The sequence below is a fragment of the Anser anser genome (assembly GCF_964211835.1).
Source record: "Anser anser genome assembly, chromosome: 4".
Taxonomy (NCBI): domain Eukaryota; kingdom Metazoa; phylum Chordata; class Aves; order Anseriformes; family Anatidae; genus Anser; species Anser anser.
In genome coordinates this window covers 4,370,392-4,387,367 of record NC_139724.1, presented here as the reverse complement: position 1 = coordinate 4,387,367, position 16,976 = coordinate 4,370,392, and the positions used below count along the sequence as shown (strand labels likewise).

Genomic DNA, 16,976 nt, shown 5'->3' with positions numbered 1-16,976 from the left:
AGGACTGTGACTATAGCACTGCGCTAGCTTAGTAAATAAGTAACTCTTGTATTAAGTATTACTGATTTGCTTTCTGTTTCCTTTTCACTAGCTCTGTTCTCTGATTTTGTTTGTTTAACACCACTGGTGGAGGTTAGACTTGCATCCAAAGTAAGCTGTTTGTTTTAGTCAATATTGCTGGAAAAGTAACATACACAAACTCATTTACTGTAAAATTATTTGTTTTATTGTTGCATTTTATTGACAGGACTTATCAAAACATTCACACATACATGATTTATACAAAGCTTCTAAATAGCCCTATTAAGCCTAAATATCTGTGACTCAGAACACAGTATGCGGAAGGACTTAAGTAAAGCAGAGCCAGTAAGTCAATTATTTTATACCCAGGAAAGTGGATTAAGCCACTTTGCTCAGCTTGAGTTCTCCATCATCCCCCTGAGTTAAGCACGTGTACCAATAACGTAAAAACTAATTAAAAAAATAATGATAATTTGCTTCCATTACATATGGAAGTACTTCTGTTACATATGGAATTGCAATTACTGATGCTGCAGTTGCAGCAACCTGAAACATCCTATGGTGACAAACGTGCTGTCAGTTTTGTATGCAAAAGGACAGTGTACAGCCGAGCTCTGGAGCCGAGGGGAGGCAGAGGCTGATCCAACACCACGGCCTGAAGTATAAAGGTGTGTACATGTTGTAATTTACAGAGCTGCTAGAGATATCCAGCAGAGTTATAAGCGACCCTGGACCCTATAAATGATTTGCTTTGAGATCTATACAAGATGAGCTTTCACCACCACGGAGTGTATTTGTACCCAAAGTACGTAAGCAAGCTATTCGTGGTCTCACTTCACTACTGCTCACTCTACTCCTTGCAAAGCACCAGCAAGCTTTAACTGTAGCACAAATGTAAATGATTTGCAAGCAGAAGAAGCACTTTATTTGCATTAATACTAAATTGCACTCAAGGAATAAAGTTCCCTTTTAGTGTTGAGAGAAAATTAAAACAAAAAAAGTCTTAAAAAATCATCCTTGATAAATCAATAAAAATTGGAAGGCAGATATGACCGCACACAGATTTAAAAAGATGTCTTAGAAATGTATTCCCTGTAAACAGTGCTCTTTGAGCAAGAAAAGTTAACCTAATGCAGTATTTAAAAAGGTTTGGAAATAGTAAAAATGTGCCATAATTAGAAAGCAAGCAAGCAAAAATCTTACTTTTTTCTTTTAAAGTTATCTACAGTACCCATTTCAATGAAATCTGAGCACCTTTTACTAGTCTTGAACCAGCAGACTTTTCCCAATTTCCCTGAGAGGAACAGAGCTGTAATACTATCTTTAAAATCACTTTAAGAATTTAGAAACTATTGCCTATACCAACTATAAGATTTGATCTCAGTGTTTTTGCAAATAATCGTATAGAATATTTGTCTCCTGATCTAAGATAGTGTTTTTCTCACTTCTACAGCCAGTATTAAAAACTGTCATTGCTAAATAATAACCTACTTAGATTTTGGATGAAAATACAATTTTTTAGTTAACATTGAGGCAAAACAAGGAATCTGTTTTTTTCCTATAGCATTTATGTCCTTGCACACATCCACTTTGCGATGCGATACTTTTCTGTTAACGACAGTAAGAAGTTCTGTGAACTCCAAGGAAGAGCCATGCTTCTTCAGCGCCTCACACAAATCTTGAATGTACCAGGAGCCATTTATGGTTTCACGGTGAGAAAAGTAACCTATTGTAGAACAGGAACATAAAATGATATTCAGTTTTAAGTACCCACTGCCACCCGATAAACATTCACGAGTTACTCCTTGCTAGCCTCACCCATTAAGTATAATCATTGAGATTAATAACGGGTGTAAATCTTATCGAGTCAATTATGCAATTTTTCTAGAAACTGTAGACAGGAAATGTCCTTGAGATCACTTATAGTGCTTGGCCAAGTGGAGTATGGTTCAGGGACAGGTGGCTTATTGTACACAGGACTGTATCTGCAAGTTGCAAGAGAGCAGATGGGACCGAGGACAAAGATACGTGGTGGACAGGGGAGGACAGCCATGTAGTACAGGGAAACTTAAAAGGCACCAGCGTACTACAGTCCTGGAGAAAAGGGAAACACTTGCTGTCAGAAGACAGCTCAGCAACAAGATTATGACAAGAACGTCTCTGCTTGGCAAATTAACTGCAATTTTGATGGTTTGTTTTTACTTTTTCCTTAACATATGGGGCTCCTTCTCAGATAAGACGTCACTTATCAGACATGCAAAACAGATGACCTGGAACCGTACTCATTTTGACTGCAGAATGAGGAAGTGTCCAAACTTGTTATTGAAGTATCAGACACACACATGTAAAATAATAGAACTTTACCTTGTGCCACAGAATAGCACATGAGAAAGTCTGCACCAGCAGGCAGGGTGTAGACACCAGCTGCATCCACTTCAGTCTCGTTAACAATGGTTTCTTCTGTGCCGTCTACTGTATCCTGAACAATAACTGGATCGTCATGTTTATCACCTCGACATGCCTGTTAGAGAGAGAAGGATAAGTCTGCCCTCACCTCTGTGAAGCTCACCTTTGTTTCTACGATGCTTTTAAGCAGGGGGGACTCCTATTCAGTATGTTCCTCATTAACCGTGAATGTGGATCCATAATGACCCATTTCGATCTCTATCAATTAAAATCTCGGTGATGAAGTCCACTAAAAGCTCTGAGATGATCACGGAATCACTGAGATTGGACGTGGGACCTCTTGAGTTCATCTCACCCAAGCCTCTTAGCTCAAGCAGGATCAGCTAAAGCAAGTTGTCCAGGACAGGACTATACCCAGCTGGCTTCTGAGCATCTCCAAGGATGGAGGGAAACTCTACAACCTCTCTGGGTGACATCTTCCGCTGTTCGACCACCCCACATAGTTTAAAAAAAAAGTTCCTGTGTTGAGATGGGGCTCCATGCATTTTTTGTGCCCACTGCCTCTTGTTTTGTCACTGTGCACTGCTGAAAAGAGTCTGGCTTCCTTTTCTTCCTTCCCTCCCATCAGGTATTTACATACATTGATAAGATCCCCTTGAACCTTCTCTTCTTTAGGCTGAACAATCTCAGCCTCTCCTCGTATGAGAGATACCCTCCAGTTCCCGAATCATCCTCACAACCCTGTGCTAGACTTGCTCCACTAAGTCCTTTTCTTTCACGTACTGTGGAGCCCAGAACTGGACACAGGACTCTGAATGCAGCCTCACAGGTGCTGGGTAGAGAGAAGGGATCACCTCACTTAACCTTCTGCCTGCACAAGCATTGAATAAATGCTCTGAAGGACAGCCATCATTATACACTCTCTAGTTGTTAGTTGCAGGATTATTTTTTTTGGTGAGAAGTCAGTAAATTAACCCGGTATTATCAGTGTTGCAGAAAAGCTATACAGGGAGAATAAGGTAAGAACACACTTAAAAGGTACAAAGCAGGTAACAGGCATTAGTTAAGAGATATCACATAAGAGGAACGTGAAAATTTTCTTTCCTTTACAGTGATGAAGTTCTGTCCTTGCTGTTTTCTCTGTGATTTCCGAAGGTAAATATTATACTGATTGTTCTTTTTGCTGTAAAAGAACTCAGTTTATGAACTGGACTAAGTTAATTTGCTTTTTGATGAGTATATTTTATAAATGTTTCCAAGTACTACTTGTAATATGAAATATACAAATATTTTCCATCTTTGGCATCAGATTTTTTTTTAAAAAAAAAGCTAAATGAGTCCTAATGAAAAAAAAATATTATCGATGTGGTGATTTTCGTAGCAGCCTTGTGCTTATGTCAGCTTTCATTTGAAAAAAGGTAATTCTTAGAATCACTCTATAAACAACTAAAGTACAATCTGGTTCTCATTTTCGTTTGCTAGTTGTAATCTGGATAAAGACGGGCTGAAGCCCCAAGTAACTTGGTTTGACCCCATAGCTGACTGCTGCATACAGGAAGCTGGACCACAGACCTCCTGACATCCCTTCCAACTGGCGCTATCCCTTGAATGAAGGAGTGAAACAGGAGATTACGTACGGGTTTTATTTGACTGCTTAACACCAGCAGTATTTCTGAGCCAATAAAGCCTTAAATTGATTCTTTAAATTCTACAGAGACGCTGAGTATTGGTCATGGAATGAAAAAATAAATAAATAAAAAGGAAACTTTCTCTTATGGGAAGACTATTTCAGAAAAAAACGATTTCTCTATTACAAGAAGATGACATAGGTCAGTGTCAACACCAACGAATTCAGAAACCTTACCTGAATGATAAATATCTTCGGCTTTCCTACCAGACTCGGGCACTTGTCTCCCCTGAACATGTTTGTGATTGTCTCAATTTTGATTTGGCCATCATGTGCATAAACATGATCATTCTCACCGTGACTCAAGTATACACAAACAAAGCAGTCGGCATCGCTGTGGTCATCCAGAGAGGCTGAAATATCAAGTGGTGTTTAGATGACTAGAAAATGATCTTCAGGTGTAAAAAACATGGCACATTTGTATCCTATTATTTAATCTCAGATCAATCATTTTTCAAACGAACCCTATTTTCAGATAGCGTAATACTGCAGAGATGTGAAGTTAAAATAATTAAACATGGCTGAAGAGTAATGCCACTAAAAGTAAAAAGTACATTATTAACTTCTAGCTGCAAGTTAACTACTTTCAGCTCCTAGCAACTTTGTTGGTTCTCCCAAAGAAGATTGCTTACATTATAATAAAAGTATCTTCAGTCTAACACTTAAGTCCCTTTAATGTTAAGCAATTCCACTGGCGCACAAGAAGTATTTTAAGCTAGATGAACATAGTAATTGGAAGAAAAATATATCTAGAAATTCTGCTACAAATAGACATAACCAATATATAGTATCCTACCTTCATGAACTTTCTGCAGTACATCTTCTGCTTTCAGGTCATCAAAATCTCTGACTTCAAATCCTAGGTCTGTCAAGCTGTTGTTAAAACACATAAGCGTTAGTAAAAACCTTTTCTCAAATTATATGTCAGTTCCTACCAACTCAATTGCTTTCACTGTGAGAGAATGAGTATTCATGTTTATGCATTATTTATGAAAAAAAACCAACAAAAGTGAAGATGTTGGTCTCAAACGGGTGTCCAGTGCAGGTGTAGTACATAAAGTTGCTTTGAAGACCCTCTCAAGTCACAGGACGTGCCAGCAGTTTCTGTGACTAAGAGGAATGTCCCTTGAAGCTTTTTTATGTCTTTCTTTGCCAAGGTTGCATAGGTGCTTATGTCTGTGAGATATTTTCTTCTGTTCTTAAACATAAGATTTAGGTAACTGCTTATTTCTGAAGTTTATTTTTTTAAGCTTTGGTGGAAAAAACAAGTTTCTTACCTGCGTTTCAGATTGTTTCTGTCTGCAGAAGTCCCACGTCTTTCTGGCAGCATTAACTGCCAATAAAAGCGCTCATGATTGAAGATCAGTGCAACTCCTCTTCTTTGATGGTTCATTTTGTATTGCTCTGCAGGGTCATATGTTTGTCTGTTGCCAGGGATGGAGAATTTTCTTGATGAGTGTTAGTGGCTAGTTAAATTCCCGTCCCATATTCCTGCTGGCTGAGGCTTCTGAACTTGACTAGAAACTTCGAGAATCCAATTTCAGAAATGCAAAATGTGTAATATTATAGAAAAAAACTAAATCATTGAGTCTTTTTGAGAAGCTTGGGCACATTAAGCTGTTCAGTAAAAACACGCATTGTGTAGGTTCAAGGCTCTATCAGGTAGTGTTGAATAGTTTATCTACCATGTATTTGCATTTACAGTTTTCAGGAGGCTGTCTCATTAGTAACACAGTGAGGCATATAAAAGACCTTCAGATTTGGCTCCAGTTCTCCACACTATATTTTTAGCTAAACATTATTTTAGCATAGTTGAATGGCGCATATTTATTTATTTGGAATTTTAACTGTGTGAGGTTTGCTTCAAGTTCTAAATAAACCGAGTGCTGCATCATAAGCAATTGGCTATGTAGTGTATAGTGGCTGATGAGGTAGTATACGCACTGTTTGCAGGAGGAGAATGAGTTGGTATTATTTACCCTTCCAAAATGAAAGCTCAGATGGTACAACTGTTCATCTAAGTGTTTAACAATTAAGCAACAAAGCACTAAAGCTGAGAGACAGTGCTGGCACAAGCACAAATGATCAACCCAGCTTCTGAGTAGAAGAATTTTAAATATTAAGGCAACAAATAAGAGTCTGGAGTAGCGTTCAGTGATTTTGTTGTTTTATGAGCACACATAACATAGAGGTCTGTGACAGCATGCTATGGACTGTACGCCTGGACCCAAAAGGTCCTTTCCAAGCTTTGGCATGGATATATTTAGAGGGACAAAGCATACAATCTTGCTGCTTCTGTTGACAAGAGGCGGTGGCGCAGGGAACAGAAGCTAAAGGACTTCTGCCAATAGCCCTGGCAACAGATAAGGCCAGTGTTATAGGTGTACAGAATGACACTCCAGGTCATGCTGCCCTAGAAATGTCTGTAGGCAGAGCTTTAATATTTGGCATGTTACTGTTTATTTCCTGCTGTGTTCAGTTTTGGTGCAATTTGTGGAGGAAGTTCAGAACACTTGCCTGCAGAAGTTACTTAAAGATCACAGTTTATTCCAAAATGCTTTTGTTTCACTGCAGAGTGACTGAGGTGTTCCATTAAGTATTTCTACCTCTCCACTTTATTATGAGCAGCTGGTTAATAAAACTTTTTGTAAGATCTGCAGCAGAATTCAAGAACAGTTCTACATCTCATGTAGTTAAAACTAAGAACGTATTCTATAAATGGGTGGGGTTGAATGAATAATCCATTCACGCTTTTAATAGAAAGTAGGCAACTTTCAACTGACTTCAGTGGGTCATTTCTCTATCATTGCCATCAGAACTTTACCTTTTGTTAAGAGCATCTACTTCAGTGATGTTCTGATTTCTGTCTGTTAGAGAGATTTGAAAAAAATCATTAAGAGAAACAATTTTAAACTGTGCATCCAGCCATAAAGTTTAGCTGTTAGCGTAAACCAAAAGCTCATTCACACATCAGCTGAGTAGGCATGCAGTTTAACAGCTTCATTAGCATTTGTACCCCAAAATTTTGGAGGCTGTTCTTAAAATTCTGACCCCAACAGTCTGAATTCTAGGTGGTCAAGATGTGAATATTTTATATCTAGCTAGCTATCTATATAGCTATGTATTCAGAGGTTATGATTGTATATAAGTAGCTACCTGGCTGTATTTAAACAGAGTCTCCTAAGCCCAATAGTTAGGATTTTACATAATCTAAAAATACCCCGTGTTTGTGTTTTTTTTTGTTTCAGTGGTGCTGCTGATACAGAACTGAGTGTTCTCTTTGAGGTTGGGACGCAGCATATCAGTCACAGAAGGCACTATAACCATACATACAGCTAACAACAGCTGAAAAGATGCAAGATTTGTACCTTTTCTTCTGCTAAGCTATACAGATATATGTATCTCCAGTAGAATAATGCACATAAAGGTAACACTGTGGAAACGACAGGGAACATGCACGTGTTGGGAGGCTGTAAAACTGAAGACCTGCAGATGTTTAGGCCAAAATATTTAATCCTTTTGCTTAAACATCTCAGTGGGCTACAAAATCACAGCTCCTCCTACTACCACTGGAGACTAACTACCCCATTATGACAGCTATATACTATCTTTTACCTGTGGCGGTTAATGTAGATCTGCTATCCAACTGAACATGGCCTGCAATTAGAACAGAAAAAAGACATGGTCACACACACACACACGCATATATTACAAACTATTTTGTATACACGATACTTGTTTTTTTCCCTGTTTTTTTGCATCTGACTAAAGTCTTTTGCAAAATGAACTAACATATATATGCACTGATAGAGAAGAAAAGTTCATAAAGACGTTAGAAAAAACTTGCAGAAATCTAGAACTGACTTTAGAAGCCCCTGTGTTGAACTCCGTAGCAAAGGAGACTGGGGGACAGCTCAAAGCCAGTCAGCATTACTATTTACATGTAAATTTCATATTTGTAAATATCGATCATGCTTGCAAGTGGTGGGTTTTATGAATATCACCAGTGACCCAGTGCATAAAGAGCTATGTCAGTTTGCTTGAAACAACACGTAGGTCAGATTAATGACAGAAATACTGAAAACAAGTACAGATAAAAGCTAGCAACAGTACTTGTGCCTGTGGTTTTGTTTATAACATGAGCCAGAGAGCTGTATGTTTAAATTGACACCGTATTTTTGCTTGTGTACCTGAGATCTGTCTGATGCTTTTGCCTCAACTTAAAGAGAGGGGGGAGGGAACCCCTAAAAACCCTAACAGACCTTAAAAATGTTACAGTCAAACTTTTAGACAGAAATGCTGACATATAGACATAAAAAGACCACAGATTGCCTGGGCCAAAGGAAATTAGAGAAGGATGTTTTACTTGTTCTTTTAGTTCTGTTTAGTCGGTTAGCCTTGAGCTTTTTATTGCTGCTGTCACATTGCAGCTTCATTCAAGTAAACACTACTTTAAAAAAAAAAAAAAGGAAAAAAAAGTGGTTTATGGAAAGCTTTCTGCTTGTCTCACACAGGCTTCTTCTAAAAACTATTTGCTCTCAATGGGACTACTTGTCTTGAATCTTGTGGACTGTTTCAAAGGAATCCAAAACCAGGTACGCACTGAATTTACCCTGGGATCTGACAGCATGTTTTCCTGGATACATTTTCATCTCATAATATTTCAAAAATACACTTGGGAAGTACCGGCAGCCACATGGCACAAAGACTCTACAGCACGCCTAACGGCATCTTGGGGAACCCAAAACATACTGAAAATAATGCTAAGGAAGAAACGGTATGTTTTACCAAGGTCAGCTTTGCCTCCTGCTACGAAAAGGAGAATGCCAAGGGTTGGAACTTTAAAACATCCAATGCAAGGTTTTACTATGTGCGGCGAAACGTTAGTGCCTTTGTTTAACGCCTAGAAAGCGTGGAGTATTCTCAAAGAAGGGGAAACCCAGAGGAGAACCGTGGGCCCTTCGTCCTGAGGGCTGCAACCCCCATCAGCTGCTGCCTGTCCTTTCTCACCTGCACCGGCCCTTCAGGTATCCTGCTGTAACTCGCCTGGCTTCAGCCACAGGGCTCAGCACCCAAGCCCTAGCAGTCCGGGCAGGAGCCTTTCAATACAAGCCTCATCTCACCGAAACCGAAAGCTTCCCTCTGTAAGTCTTTTAATTTTTTACCCTTCCAGTAGCCCGTGTTTTGAACGAAGTGGTGCTTTGGTGACAGGACCCGAGCCGCCTCCCCCGCGAAGACGCGAGCTGCAGCGGCTCACAAGCCCCTTCCCAGCAGTACCCCAGCCCGGCGTTTGCCGTCCCGTTTGCCCTCAGCCCGGGCCCCTCTCCCGGTCCCCCACGTCCCCGTCTCCGGGGGTCTGCCCGGGGCTCACCCCGGCCCCCCCCAGAAGCCGCTTTTGGGCCCCGGGGCGGGCGGTCGCCATTCCGCCTCCTACCTGCCGCCCGCCGCCGCTCGGCGCCCGACATGGCGGCCGGCCCGCTGGGTGCCTCCGAAGGACGCGGGGCGGGAGAAGGAAGGGGAAGCCTTCGGCCTGCCCCCGGCTCCCCGAAGGTGAACGGGAGGAATGGCTTCCTCGGGATGGAGCCTGTCGTCTGCTGAGGCGTCCCCCTCGGCGCTGGGGAGGCGCTCAGGACCGTGCGAGGGGTCCCCCTAAAGGCGCAGGCTGCTTCCTTCGCCTTGAGGCTTCAGGCGCCCGACATGCGTCTTCCTCGGGGCGCCCAGGCGTGAGGGGAGCCCCGGGGGGTCAGGCTGGAGGTGGGTTTGTAACCTCGGATTGTTTGTGCAGCACATCGCCCTTGGTCTTGGCTGAGAAGAGAGCCAAGGGGCCGACAGAGCGTGCCTGGGTGCCTTCACAAACGCCCACCTTGTCAGCCCCCTTCCTTATGGGCACCGATCACTGGGCGATGACAGAGCCGGGATGGTTTGGGGACAAAACCACCCTTCTGTAGCAGAGCTCAGGAGATTTGTAATGCTGTGGGTCTGAATTTCTGTGGCCCTTGGGTATGCTTAGCCTTCTGTAGATCAGTGCTGCTACAGGCACCAAAGGAGGTATGTGTAAGTGTGAACAAGCTCCTAGAGATCAATGCTGCTACAGGAGGTGGCTTTAAAGGGGGATTTGGGGTATTTTTACCTTGTCGGGCTTGTTTTACACAGGTTTATTCCGTGAATAACATGGTTTAGACAAGGTGTCTCCCTTTTGGTGGAGCTACAGGTATTTTTAACTGTCTTTGCTTATTTTCCCCTTGTTTGGACCTGTCATCCTCAAGCTGCTGTAGTCAGCTAGATCAAGATAAAATTGTTTAAAATGGTTTTGTGTATACTTCAGTCAAAACAGGATGCTATTTTATAATAGCATCTTTCTTACGCTGTAAAACATTTAGTCTCTTAGCAAGCAGATTCATTTCTTTTTCAAACTGCAGCCCCCAGACCTCTCAGCTCCCACCAGAGCTGCCCCTAAGCCCCCAGCTGCAGTAATTCTGTATGAAGGAGCAAACGGAAAATTTTGGGCTCCGAAACAGCTCTGTTCAGCAGTTTGCATTCATGTCAGCCATATTCCTTAGTCCCGCAGTTAGCTTAGATCTCAAGAAGCCCATTTTAAGTAAACATTTTTTTTTTTTCACTTTGTTTTGCTAGTGGCTAAGAGCATACTCAGTCAGCCATTGCGTTCAGCTGAGTCACCAGTAATTTGAGCACACATAGGAAGACGGAGGTAATGTTTGACTCTGGTGTGCATTTCCAGCTTATTTTAATGTGTTTTTGTTATACCTGCACGTACATGTTCAGAAAGTCTTGGATTGTTGCAGTAGATCCACCCAAAGTGGGTATTATTTATTTATTTATTTATTCAGAAAGCATTGTGGATGTATCAAAACTGCAGATTGAAGAAGGTTGTTTGATTTTTGGACATGCTACTGCTGCTCAAATCATGCAGACAAGCAAAATAGCCTGAGGGACATAATCGTATTAAAACCTGTAACAAATAAAAAAATCAGTGAGACATTTAAAAATAGTGCTATTGCCTACATGAAAGCACACAGTAATGAGCCAAATGCCAAAACTGCAATATAATATATATATATATAAAAGTTGTTAAATGACATTAGTAATCCTGAGGGTGATATCTAGGTTTCCCTTTGGCATTGTAGCCTGTAATATGTTTGATATAATTTGCAGGAAACTATAACCAAGGATTTCTGCTACAGGCAAAACTTAGGCAAAGGCTCCCTCAAATATAAATGCTTCCTTTGGTTTATTATCAGAACTATTAACATGTCATCTGTCATGTTACCTAGCCATGTAAAGGCTCTTTTTAGTATTATAAATAGTTTGAGGGAAACTATGAAACACTTTCATGATGTATTTGCAGGTTAATACAGAAGGGAACAAAGCCCAGCTCTTCCCAACAGTGAAAATTTTCTTCTATGTTCATTCATATAAGCACATAGTTGAAGTTCACTTTTACCTGACTTACCTAGTCGAACTGTGATATTATTCTGCACTCCCTGTGAAAATGCATCATAGTTTTAATTTTAAGCAATGAGGGTAGTTCAGAATCATTTCAATTCTATGACAAAATAAATTTCACCGAATTCAGAGGAACCACAAGTTCTTCAAACACAGTTCTATAAAACTTGGCAGTAGTATGTCTCTTGCAGCGTTACTTAGTAGTCACAAACACAAAAGTATGGCCAAAGAACTTCAGCAGGAACTTTATTCTGAGGCACTTATATTGCATCATGTACAGTAAGCTCTAGTGAAAAACAAAAACGACACAAACAACCGGTAAAGCAAAAACATATAAAAGCACTTCCGGAGAGAAATCACAATTCACAAGTCAGGTAAATTTTAGGCTTTCTACACAGTCTCTGCTCCCCGTTCACCAATGCAGTATCTTGATTTTCAGTCGTCTTCAGTGGATTTCTAAGGCAAAACAGAGCAGCAGGACAGGATCTAATGCAAAAGTTAACTGAGGTCTGACAACTGGAGATTAGCAACAAAAGATCAGGACGGAGGACAAATCCCAAATAATACAGATATCTGATGATTTCAGCTAGAGATGTCACAGAAGAAATCGATGACAGAAATAAAGGCTCAGATGTTTGTCAGCCTCACAGAGGTCATGGGAATACACGATAGAAACACAAGCTGAAATTTCTGCCAGTGTCACAGCAGGCATTTTAAATAAAAAGGTTTGTTGGACATGCTGACCCTATCCGTGGAACGTTCTTCTAGTTTTCAATCAGAACTGACTAAATGAAAGCAAATATGAACATAGTAACCAAGTGGTGCCACAAAACAAATATAAATCAACCTCTTCGAACAATATATCCTTTCTATGCATATAATACACAACACGTTTTATTTGAAAAATAAACACTTGAATCGTTTTTAGAATTATGTAACATTACAAATACATTCCAGCAGTTTCTCAAATCAGAAGTATATCCTTAGGTCGCAAACTGTTCATTTTAGCAGTCAAGCCTTAGAAGGATCAACTTATTTGATCTGAAAAGTGCTGCAAAAGTAAGTTTGATACAGAATCAGGTAGAAATACATAGTGCAGATATATACCCTTGCTTAGGGCTTTTTTTTGTTTTGTTTTAAAACAAACCCACAGGACAGAATACGTCGGAAAGAACTGAAGGCAGTTGTACCAAAAGCATGAAAGTATTGGCTATGCAAGATGCCATATTAACTCACACAAAACACTCTTTCCTGATAGATCTTATCAGGAGCATCAACTGCTCGGAAACCTAACATTTGACCTACATTAAAAATCACCTGAGAATTCAACTCTTCTGTGCCTCTGATTTCCTCACTGTGCATTTTTGTTTTAATTTAAAATAGCACTGGTGTTTTACAATAGCATACCCTCAGTGTATGTCCACCAAAGGAATCTAATTTCAGTTTCCACGCTTCTAGTGTAAAGGGAAAGATAACGAAGACTTGATACTTTTTTTTTTTTTTAAACATGAGGAAGAATATCACAGTAACTTTCAAACCAGTTATTCACATCAGCATTTAACATATTACTTCCTGGAAAGTGTAAAGCTTTAGCTAAAGTCTCGCTTCATTCCAGCTGAGTCTTTTACTTCATTCTGAACCGTAAGATGTCCATATCTTTCAGAGATCTGTCTTATCCTCATACCGACACATACAGGCAGCTCTCTGGCTGTCCAGGTATGGCTTACATCCTAAATGTATAACTGCATCGAACAACAGCTGGACAGTTGATTCACAAGCTGCAAGCAAAGAGAAGTTAAGTGAGAAGTACTCTTTAGATGGACTATGAAACTACTAGACATGACTCTGGTAAACTGAGAAGGATTTTAAAAAGCAATCTGCTCTGGGCATAGCGAACAGACTGTCAAACCAAAGACTGAACCAATACAGAATCATTAACGTTGTGAATGAAGGTATTACTTACGCCAATGAAAACAAACAAGAAAGTTCATTGAATATGGTATGTTACCAGTGTTAGAAACATCACTTAGTTCTGGCAAGATGAAAGAACTGTTTTATCCCTCGCTTTTTGCATCCCGATTTATGCAAAGGTTGCTACCTTTAACAGCAACTCAACAGAATTGAGCAAATATTCATCAGTTTTGACACAAAGCACTAGCATGATGACTTCTCTGCAGTTGTGTGGATCTGAGAAGTTCAAACGGAGGCTTGTTCTAAAAACTGATTGTTCTCGGTGGGACTACTTACTGTAAAAGTGCCATTGTCCAAGTTAAGTGTGGTTATGTCATGCATTGATCAGATGCAGGCCAACAATCAGAAGGAATCCAATCATAGGATTATGGGCTGTTCAGGAAAAACCTAAAATGTATGCACTAAGGGACACCATTAACTGCTTCCACTATCACAATATATTATTCTAGTATCTTATTTCATAAAAGGAGACAATTCAGTATTGTCCTACTGTTTACTAGCAGTGACACGTAGTAGACATTTAGAACTCAGCCAGCAAAACAGTGAATATTGAGCTACACTACAGCAAATGCAACAATTACAGTTATACGTATGTTTTGATCAGGTTGTATTCCTGTCTAGGTACTCCTACAAGGGAATCATTATTTTTTCCCCATTTTAGCCCTGATCATTTTCCTATGCTGTGTCATTGCTCAGCTGTACGAGTGTCTGGGCTGCGTGACAGAGGGACCGAACAAGGCATCTTTCAGCAATAGCTTCAGCTTAAGAAAATGTGGCATTACTGTGCTGCACAAAGATTCTTTGCCAAACAAGCTCAGTTAAAGTCGTAAAAACAAAAGCATTTTTCAAGCTTACCCTGTACGCTCTCCGATATTCCAAGTGTTTTCTGCACATCTCTGCAAATTTTGGAGAGGCAGGACTGAAACTGCTCATCACAGTCATTTTTTTTATTGCCACAAGTATCGTAACATCTGTCGTGGTGATTGCAGCACTTTGTCATCGAAGGGATCCCGATGTCAAACTGTGAAGAAAATCCCCCCCACACCATTGGTGGTACAATTAAGATTGGAATCTTGAGATATTACGTAAGGAAGATACAGTCTATGAATATGATAGAATACAAAAGTTAGAAATTAAGAACTAATGCAATCACTCCAGCTGTCATTCAGTTATCTCTGTAGTTTGCTGTTCACCGCTAGTAAGCTGTGCTGACTTGACCCCGGCCAGCAGCCAAACACTTACACAGCTGCCTGCTTAACCCCTGCCCCCTCACAGGACAGGGGAGAGAATAGGAAATGCAAAGGCAAGACAACACACAGTTCTCGATAAAAGTTTAATAGGTGACCAAAAGAGGGAAAAAAAAAACAAAGCAGACTGATGCCTAGCATGTTCCAGAGCAACAGCCACCTTGGAAGGTAACTCCTTCCCCTTGCTCCCTTCTTTTTCCACTACGCCACTTTTACTGCTAACCAGGATGCTACACAGTACGGAATATCCCTTCTCTGAGTCAGCTGTCCTGGCTGTGTCCCCTCCCAGCTTCCTGCCCAGCCCCAGCGGGCTTGCTGGGCAGAGTGAGGGAAAAAAGAGAAAGCTGTAACGCTGTGCAAGCATTGCTCAGCAACAGACAGAACCAGAGGTGTGTTACCTATCGACACTGTTTTAGCCCCAAATCCCAAACACAGCATGATGCAGGCTGCTATGAAGAAAGTTAGCTCCATCCCAGTCAGACCCAGTACATAAGACGACCCATATTTTCTTTAAAGGAAAATGGATTAGCGTTGGTAAGGTGGGAGCCAAACCCTCCACTCTCACAGGGCTACTGTTCAGTTGTTCAGTGCTTTTAAGACTGTGAGAACGAAACATTTTTGGTTAAAAGATTAGAAGTTAATCATCATCACTATTTTATCCCTATAACATTTATGATGCTGATGAAAATATTTACGTTTTGTTCATTTATAATACTAGTATTTCCCACGTGTTGTTACCAAAGCACGTGCTGGAGCTGATAAAGGCAGGGATTTAGTACATGGGTGATGTCTCATCCTTAGAATATGGAAGAAAACACCCGCATTGAGGAAATTCCATGTCTGAAAATCCACACGCACAAAGAAACCCCAAAATGGACTTACCTGAACCCCAAATAGAGGGGATCCACAGCCATTTGGTGGTGAAGGTTTATACCCGTAGCGAGGAAAGGGCTTTGATCCTGTAAAAGGCAATTTATAATACCTCAGATATATTTTTCCGCAGAATTTTAGTACCGTCAAAACTCACCGCAGCCATTTGCTGGGCTTGAGACGGCTGTATTTTTGGCATAAGCATGTATTCAAGCACCTGAATATCACCAAGTCTTTCCAAGTTACGGCTTAGGAGCACTAAGCACCTTGTCAACAAGGGGGGATAAGACACCTGAGCAAGTATTCACTTTAGTTTCTATATTAAGAAAAAAGAAGTCTTGAGTCACTACAATCGATGCATGAGAGTCACTACAATCGATGCAAGACTTGTGTGCAATACACAGGATTATATTTAAAAGGAATGGCTCTTCGAAGTACTAATGAACTTTAAAGCGCTCCATGCTTTGTACACAGCCAGTATGCAGACAATCCTAAGGGTTAAACGAAAAACACACGGAACGAAACGGATCCAACAACAACCCTCACCACCCGGGCGTTTACACCTCCGCAGCCCGCTGAAGCCCCGTCCCCCCGCCAGGGCGCAGACCTCGCGCCCCGACCCAATCCGGATCCGAATCCGGATCTGGGAAGCGACCCTTCACCTCCTTTCGCTACCTCGCGACAACAAGGCCAGGGCACGGCCGCGGCCCGGCGCTTCCAGGCACCGCCAAGGAGCCTGGCCCGGGCGGCCATTTCCCTCCTTCCCCGCGGCGGCCCCCTCACCGTCGCTGCACTTGTAGTGGCACAGCCCGTCCTCGCCGCCCAGCAGGTCGAGGGCGGCGTTGAGGTACACGTCGATCTTGTGCACCCCGTTGCGGATCGTCTTCAGCGTCAGCCGCCAGTCGGGGGTCCGCGGCGCCTCCTGGCTCGCACCCAGCCAGGCGCAGGCCAGCAGCGGCAGCAGCAGCGGCAGCAGCGGGGCGCCGGCCATGCCCGGGGCCGGCCGCTCGCCTCGAGCCCCCGCCGCCTGCCCGCCGCCATCGGCCCGCCGGGCGCCGCCCCGAGCCCGCCTCCGGGGAGGCGCCGCCAAGCCTGAGGCGGCGACCCCAAGGCTGAGGGGACGCCCCTAAACCTGAGGGGGCGCCCCAAAACCTGAGGGGACGCCCCAAAACCTGAGGGGACGCCCCAAAACCTGAGGGGGCCGCTGGAGGAGTGGGGTGGCGGGGTAGGGGGTGGCCGTTCCTCAGTGCTCAGCGCTGGGAATGTGAGGTCTGTGCCTGCAGAATAGCGACCGAAATGAGCCCGCTTGC

The 16,976-nt window shown here is 42.0% G+C and overlaps 2 protein-coding genes and 1 long non-coding RNA gene across 5 annotated transcripts in view; 1 reads left to right on the top strand and 2 right to left on the bottom strand.

The window, feature by feature from the left end:
* Positions 1–203: 203 nt before the first annotated feature.
* Positions 204–11,652, bottom strand: CASP6 (caspase 6). The gene is made up of 8 exons (XM_083833972.1): positions 9,549–11,652; positions 7,730–7,771; positions 6,939–6,981; positions 5,392–5,538; positions 4,911–4,987; positions 4,292–4,467; positions 2,386–2,542; positions 204–1,747 (listed from the first exon to the last, which is right to left on the bottom strand). Exons 1-8 carry the CDS (start codon positions 9,577–9,579, stop codon positions 1,509–1,511), a joined length of 912 nt encoding a protein of 303 aa, XP_083690098.1. The 5' UTR covers positions 9,580–11,652; the 3' UTR covers positions 204–1,508.
* Positions 7,778–16,976, top strand: part of LOC310898639 — a 24,314-nt gene continuing 15,115 nt past the window's right edge. For all 3 annotated transcript variants that reach the window (XR_014583502.1, XR_014583503.1, XR_014583504.1), the window contains exon 1: positions 7,778–9,258. This is a non-coding gene — a long non-coding RNA (uncharacterized lncRNA). The remainder of the gene's footprint in view (positions 9,259–16,976) is intronic.
* Positions 11,798–16,755, bottom strand: PLA2G12A (phospholipase A2 group XIIA). Its single transcript, XM_083833975.1, has 4 exons — positions 16,450–16,755; positions 15,679–15,755; positions 14,405–14,570; positions 11,798–13,356 (listed from the first exon to the last, which is right to left on the bottom strand). The coding sequence occupies exons 1-4, from the start codon at positions 16,655–16,657 to the stop codon at positions 13,238–13,240; spliced, it is 570 nt and encodes a 189-aa protein (XP_083690101.1). The 5' UTR covers positions 16,658–16,755; the 3' UTR covers positions 11,798–13,237.